General features: G+C 37.8%; 1 protein-coding gene across 1 annotated transcript; it reads right to left on the reverse strand.

Moving 5' to 3' along the window:
- Positions 1-4530: 4530 nt before the first annotated feature.
- On the reverse strand, positions 4531-6077 carry LOC139845424 (F-box protein At1g10780-like). Its single transcript, XM_071835684.1, has 3 exons — positions 5336-6077; positions 4911-5191; positions 4531-4767 (listed from the first exon to the last, which is right to left on the reverse strand). The coding sequence occupies exons 1-3, from the start codon at positions 6075-6077 to the stop codon at positions 4531-4533; spliced, it is 1260 nt and encodes a 419-aa protein (XP_071691785.1).
- Between the last annotated feature and the right edge of the window lie 1057 nt (positions 6078-7134).

A 7134-nucleotide genomic window follows, 5' to 3' on the forward strand; every position in this document is an offset into this window, starting at 1 on the left:
CACATGGTATTTCAAATGTGTTTCCTGAGGCCTTTCACTCTTTTTGCACACGTCATCTATTCATGAACATAAAAACGATGTCCAACAAATTCAAATATTTTGAATGGCACTATTGGAAAATGGTTAAGGCTTATCGTTTGTCAGATTTTCAATATCATGTTAGTGTATTTGAACGAAGATTAAAAGCATCTCACAAGTATCTAAATGACGTTGGTTTCAACAAATGGTCCAGAAGTCAAGCTGATCATGTTAGGTATGCATACCTTACTAGCAACAGTGTAGAGTCTATTAACGCTCTATCCAAACATGCTCGCAAACTACCAGTTTGCATGTTATTGGAATTTTTTCGCGCTTCAATACAGGATTGGTTTTTCAAACATCACAACAAAGCAGTTAGTCTTACTTCAATGGTTACTCCATATGTTGAACGTAAATCCATATGTTGAACGTAAATTAGGTAAGAGGACGAATAAATCAAGAAGATGGCAAGCATTTCCATCGACAAACAATCTAATAGAGGTGCGTGACGGAAGGAAAAACGGCCTCATTAATCTAGAAGATAGAACTTGTACATGTGGGCAATGGCAATTATCAGGCATACCTTGCGGACATGTAATTGCAGCAGCACGACTCTTCGGAGTGGAAGATGTAACATGTTATGTATCACATTGGTTCTTGTCTCAAACTTATGTAAATACATATTCCGAACACATCCTTCTTTTGCCCCATCGATCCGAATGGTCGGATCCAGGGCCCAAGATCTTGAAAATCGTAAACCCCCCTATTCAAAAGAAAAGAGCACCTGGACGCCCAAAAAGTACCGATCGGATTCCATCTCAAGGTGAAGAAATTGAAAAGAGAGTAAGAACATGTACTCGTTGCAAGCAAGCAGGTCATAACCGAACAACATGTAGCGCTTCTTATGACCTAACCGGTGAATCTACTTCTCAGAGGGTTAAAAAACAGCATTAAAATCAAAGTCAAAGTCGAAAGAGAAAGTCGAACCTTCGCAAGCTTATCAGTCTCAATTTTATCAAACGTACGATATAGACCAGAATTAGTTAGTTCATGTTTTAGTTTGTTTTTTAGCAGTCTCATTTTGTTGTTTATGTTTTGTCTTTAGTGTAAAATTAATGTTTACTAGTTTAAATCTGTGTTACGGAAAGTTTTTGTGCTATTGTAAGGACGCAAGGACGCAAATACACAACTTGCGTTGGACGCAAGGACGCAACTTGCGTCTGTCATTCAACCAAACGCAAGAACGCAAAATACAACTTGCGTATGCCATTTAAAAAGACGCAAGGACGCAAAATACAACTTGCGTCTGACAAATAACCAGAAGCAAGGACGCAAAAAATGCCTTGCGTCTGTCCCAGAGTTTTTACATTCAAAAATTACATGTATAATAATAATAATTACATCTACAAGTTAACTACTTAACAACCTTTGGGTCCTTTGGTTCCTCTGGTGGTGGTGGTTCCTGTGTGTCAAAGCGTGCACGGAAGAATGTTCTTGCCATTCGAATCCTATAGTCCTTAGCAGCCTTTTTAGGGTCTCCAATGTTGTCAATCTGATCCCAACCAAAAACTATCCTCTCCATATGAAGGCAGACCCAAACACCACAATCACCATGGCCACCACTCTGCATTGGCACATACGGTGCATCCTCGATCATTAACTCGACATCTTCTTTGTTCTCATAATAGTCAACAATTTGTGAGTCCTGCTTCTTGTTAAAGTAATCAGTAGCCTTCAAATATATCGGCAAGTTGTCTGACAAGTTTTTGAAGACAGCGTCGAGTTGACCTTTTGACAAACAACCCTTTAAACTATCATAGATAAATACTCTCTGTTCATCTAAGTTCAAAGAGAGTAGTATAAAATGCTCAGGATCTAAAAAATGAACTGGAATCAAAATCTGCAACAAAAGAAACATAAAAGATCAATAAGCAAGGACGCAAGGTTGACCTTGCGACCCACGGAAAGACGCAAGGTTGAACTTGCAACAGGCGCAAGGACGCAAAATGAACCTTGCGAGCAGACGCAAAGACGCAAGGTTGAACTTATATTAGTAAAAAAAAAAAGGACGCAAGGACGCAAAAGTCATTTTGCATCTAGACACAAGAACGCAAAGAGCATCTTGCGAATAGACGCAAGGACGCAAGAGTAAACTTGTGACACACGCAAGGACGCAAGCATGATTCTTGCGCCTGTAACAAGTATAACCCAGGGACCACGCGCAAGGACGCAAGGACATCCTTGCGACATACGCAAGGTGTATCTTGCGTCCTCTTGCGATACACAAAACTGTTCTGTTCAAACAGAAACTGCTGTATATACACTATATAAAAAGCTCTTGGAGATATTAACTAACCATTATATGTAAAAGTTTTAGGTAGTCAGACACTGTAAAGGTTTCAGCAGATGAACGCTTCCAAAATAATGCTCTTGGTACTCCATCCTTATCAGTTTTGGTTGCAAAACTCTTAATGGTACGACGGTATGCCTCGAGGATCCAAATCTTAAATGCCCGCGTAAAATCAGCCAAAGTGTAAGCCTTTCCACCCCCACTCTCTAATTGGCTTTCTCGAACCTCAAAACCTTCGCTCACCGCTGAGTAAGTAGCATCCCAAATACGAGACCCCCATGGGTACGCGTTCAACTTATTGAAATCTTCAACCAACCATAGAAACTGTTTACTAACCACATGTTGCCCCTGCTTCCCCATAAACACTCTCTCTACGATCAAAATTATAGCTAGTCGAACAATATCATCGTCACTAACCTTGGGAACCTTTACATCACCTTGTTTTTTGATAAGGATATTTTGTATATCACTAACCAAAATGTTGCTGGCATCGGGACGCTCTGGAAAACAACGCCGTCTAATGGGTGCGGTCTTAGATTCATAATTTCGAGGGATGTAATGTGCCATGTCCGTCCGGCTACCAAACATAAAGCCGGTGACTAAACAAAATTCGACCAAATCTAATCATAAAATTAGGAGAAAAATGAAACCATATATCTTGTTGCTCTTCAGGGTACTTACTAGCATCTAATTTTGCTGAACGCTCACATTTTCGTTGGAGCATGGCATGTACTAGGCCAGGATCATTACCCGTGTATGAAAGATCTAACCAGGGACCAAAGCATGTACTTCTAAATAATTTTTCTTGTCTCTCAGTCAACATTTTCTTGACCTGAGGAATCACGGTCAACATATTCTTCATGGTCAATTTACCTTCCACATAGCCCTGTAAAAGTCAGAAGAACATCAGAAGAAAATCACATAGACGCAAGCACGCAAGACAGAGATTGCGTACAAGGCCGCAAGGACGCAAGGTTAACCTTGCGTAACCTATGTGCAAGACGCAAGGACGCAAGGTTAACCTTGCGTAACCTATGATCAAGACGCAAGGACGCAAGGATTACCTTGCGTGCACATGCAAAGGTAACCTTATGCCAAACGCAAGGACGCAAATATCACCTTGCGTACATTGTGAGGCATACGCAAGGACGCAAGGATTGTCTTGCGTCTACATAGCAACAGAGTTACACAACTTAAATCTAGCAAAAATTCCTGGGTATCGTACGCAATCTCAATAATATACAATCAAAAACACAAAATACAAACAAATTTCGTTGACACATTTTATCGAACAGTTGGCGTGCAAAGAGGACATAAATCTAAGAACTATGAAGTAGATCGAATAATATAACATAGATCTAAGAAATCTAACCTGTTCTTGAGACATAGTGAACGATGATGGTGATTCGATGATGTTGGTGGCGTAGAAGCTCGCTTGTACTCAGGAAGATCGAAGATGGAAGGATGAAGAAGATCTAGTAACGATGAAGATGTGAGGAGGATGACGTGAGGATGATGATGAAGATTTTCCGAGTGATTTGCGAGTGTTTGGAGAATGTAAGAAAGCTTGATAACGACCTTGCGAATGACGAGCGAAAGGGCACCAGAGAGGAGTTTGCGTATGTGTGTGGTTGTAAGGGAACAGTGAACGCAAACTGATCATTTAACTAGTTCTTTTAGGGAAACATGCAAGGTCGCAACGTCGCAAGGTCGCAAAGACGCAAGGGCGCAAGGACGCAAGGTGTCTTGCGCCTTTCGAGGGCAAATTGTCTAACTTTTTTTTTTTAGGGCTGTCAGTCAACAAGCTTAAAAAAAGGGCATTTTGGTGATAATCCCATTATCGAATCAGTATTTATAAAGTACATAGTAACCCTAATCATCTAATTAACTCTAATGGACTCAAGCCCACATTGGTTCAACAGGAACTTGCATTGTATAAGTTTTTACAAAAATAAGGCTCGATCGTTGCTTGAGACAATCAACTCAGTCGATTGTAATGTTTAGCATGATAATTGAGACAAGAACGTAGCTAAGGATGATAAGATATGAATGTTGACATCGATATTATGGAGGATAATCAGCATTTAGCACCAGACAAAAAAAAAAAAAACTTATAACAGCGGATTTTTCAGTGAGTTTAGTACAAAAGTGTAAAGAAGGATTTATTCTATTGATATTAACTTTGGATTCATGTATCTAAATCTGCATATCTCCTCGAAGAAGTCATCAGCACCACTATGGCTACTTTTCATCCTTAGAATTTTGATCTTCATTTTCTTTAACGTCTTCCCAAACTTCACTAAAGACTCAAGCGTGTTCATTTTCTGTTCAGCATTCAGAGGTGATCGCACAGTGAGAACTACTTCCTCAAGGCAAGGAATCATAAAACTTGAATCCACCTGAAGGAAAAAAAAAAAAAAAAAAACAACAACAAAAAGGGAAGGTTTATAAATCAAGATTCCTACTTTATCAAGTAATTAGATTGTTTTTATATTAGCTTTTCAAAACATAAAAAAATTAGATTGCTTTTTTAAAAACATACATTCTGTAGGCTGTTCTTCTGGCACAGAGCAGCAAACATAGCACCATGGATGCCGAACGTTTTGAGCTTAGGATGACTTTTAAAAAAGTCAACAAAATCAATTTCTGGGAAGGGGAGAAGGGCGCCAAAATCTCCTGTGAACTCAACTTTCATGTATAGATGCTTTACTTCACTTGCAAGTTGAAGCATTTTGTTTATTGCATCCCAACACCATTGAACGCCTCTAATGGATAACGATTCAAGCGCCAGGAGCTTACCAAAATCTACCATGTAAACTCTCCCTGCAATTAATAAGACCCACAATCACATTATTCACATATCTCAATACATCAACATCATATATACAAAAACAATAAAATGTACTCAACAAACACATATTTGGAATATGTGACATTTTAACTAAGATCTTGAATCTTGAATCTTACCAGTATTGTTTGCAACAGAAAGATTCTTTAAGCAATTGGTCTCACGAACCCTAATAAAACTAAAGCCTTGAACCTCAAGATATTCAATTTTGGGGGCTGTGAGAGTCAGTGAGCAGTTACCAGAACCATAAAAATCAAGTTTGCAATGCTCGAGATGAAGAAGCTCAATCCAAACAGTGCCTAAACCCTCACAACCAAGAAGGACAAGATGGGTCAGATTCGGAGTTGCTCTAAGTGCCTCAGCCAAAGCTGAATCCTCCATTTTAGCTCCAACTATTTCAAGCGTTTTCAGCTTTTGGAATGTATCCCATTTAGGAGCACCAACCATTAACACGCCCCAAAGTCTTAACGACTCTAGATTCCTTGCTGCATTAATGCATTCGAGTTTAGAAGGATTTTCATCAACCATATTATGATCAACAAGACTATCCATTCGAAGCTCGAGATTTTTTAACGAATTTCCCACGAATACCAGCCAGGAAGCCAGCCCTGCACTGGTGAAAGGGCAGTAAACCACAAGATCTTTGAGTTGAAAAGTAGATGAGACTATCTGCATCACGATACAGTCAGATGTTTGACCATCTTCTAGGTTGTCGAAAATACTACGAGGGAAGTAAAGGCTGGTAATATACGGCATCGAGTCTTTAAATTTCTTGGATACACAATTACAAGACGCCACATCCTTGGCATTGTTTATGGTTGACAGAATGTATTGGACAACGGCATCAGGCAAGAGCTCCATTCTCTAAGCACAATTGCACAACCATTAAATACACAGTATTCAGCTAAAATCTAAACAAAATTCAAGAACCTTAAAGCATAGCTAGACACACATACATATATAAGAATCAGATATAATAACTCCTATAACAGAAACAATCAAAACAATTATTTTTTTTCTAAACTAAATCGTGTAAGTCAACTAATCTAATGCAATTAAATGTGTATATGACTAACGAAGAGTGTACTGACATTTTGAATCATTCAAGTCAACAAACTCACAAGTCACAGCTTATGATTCGTTCATTTATTCCCCAAACATATATGAAAAAACTGTGAATAGACAACTATTCAACTCTTGTGAAAATCAATAGCAGCTGTCTCTATATAGAATTGTAGATATAAAGTCGTCAAACTTTGTAAATTGTCTATCTATATAATTAAAAAATAAAAAAGAAGAAGAAGAAGATGCTCTTCTCATTCTTATATAAGAAAAAATGATTTTATAGAACTTAACCATATGTATATGATCAAATATTCAAATAAGAAATTAAATATAGATAGAAAACCACAAGAAATACACAAAAATCACTACTTGAAACATCTAAATTAAAAAAATCACAAAACTGCCAATTGCATATCTCGATTGAAGCGTGTTATAAGACTCTGAAGCACTAAGCACTAAAATCGAAAAATTTACAAGTTTTATGTTTGTCCATTCATAGATTGAGCAATATAACTGAATTTATAAGACACCGAACTGTAATAGAGATTACAACATATTTTCAAAAATGAAACCCTAAATTAGAAAGGGCCTAAGTAGAAATTAGATGTCATTGTACAATCAAAACCAGAAAGCAATGAAGCAAAACGTAATCATACCTAGTACTTGAATAGCACGATAAATTGGATAAATGAACTTGAATCTGAAGTTGGAATTGAAGGCTGCAAATTAGGATTATAAGGAGAGAGAGCCAGTGAAGAAAATAAATTTGTTTACTTTTGACTAAATTTTGAATTTGCCCGCCCAGTTGTTGTTTAGATATTGAATTATTGATTGGTTAGACCAATATAAAAAA

Source organism: Rutidosis leptorrhynchoides, chromosome 4 (genome assembly GCF_046630445.1).
Source record: "Rutidosis leptorrhynchoides isolate AG116_Rl617_1_P2 chromosome 4, CSIRO_AGI_Rlap_v1, whole genome shotgun sequence".
In the NCBI taxonomy this organism is placed as follows: domain Eukaryota; kingdom Viridiplantae; phylum Streptophyta; class Magnoliopsida; order Asterales; family Asteraceae; genus Rutidosis; species Rutidosis leptorrhynchoides.

Excerpts from the sequence above, each read along its gene's own strand:
- LOC139845424 (XM_071835684.1), bottom strand. The coding sequence starts at position 6,077 with ATGGAGCTCTTGCCTGATGCCGTTGTCCAATACATTCTGTCAACCATA. Across the intron at positions 5,192-5,335 it reads TTCTGTTGCAAACAATACTG|GGAGAGTTTACATGGTAGAT; the intron begins GTAAGATTCAAG and ends TATTAATTGCAG. Across the intron at positions 4,768-4,910 it reads AGAAGAACAGCCTACAGAAT|GTGGATTCAAGTTTTATGAT; the intron begins GTATGTTTTTAA and ends TTTTTCCTTCAG.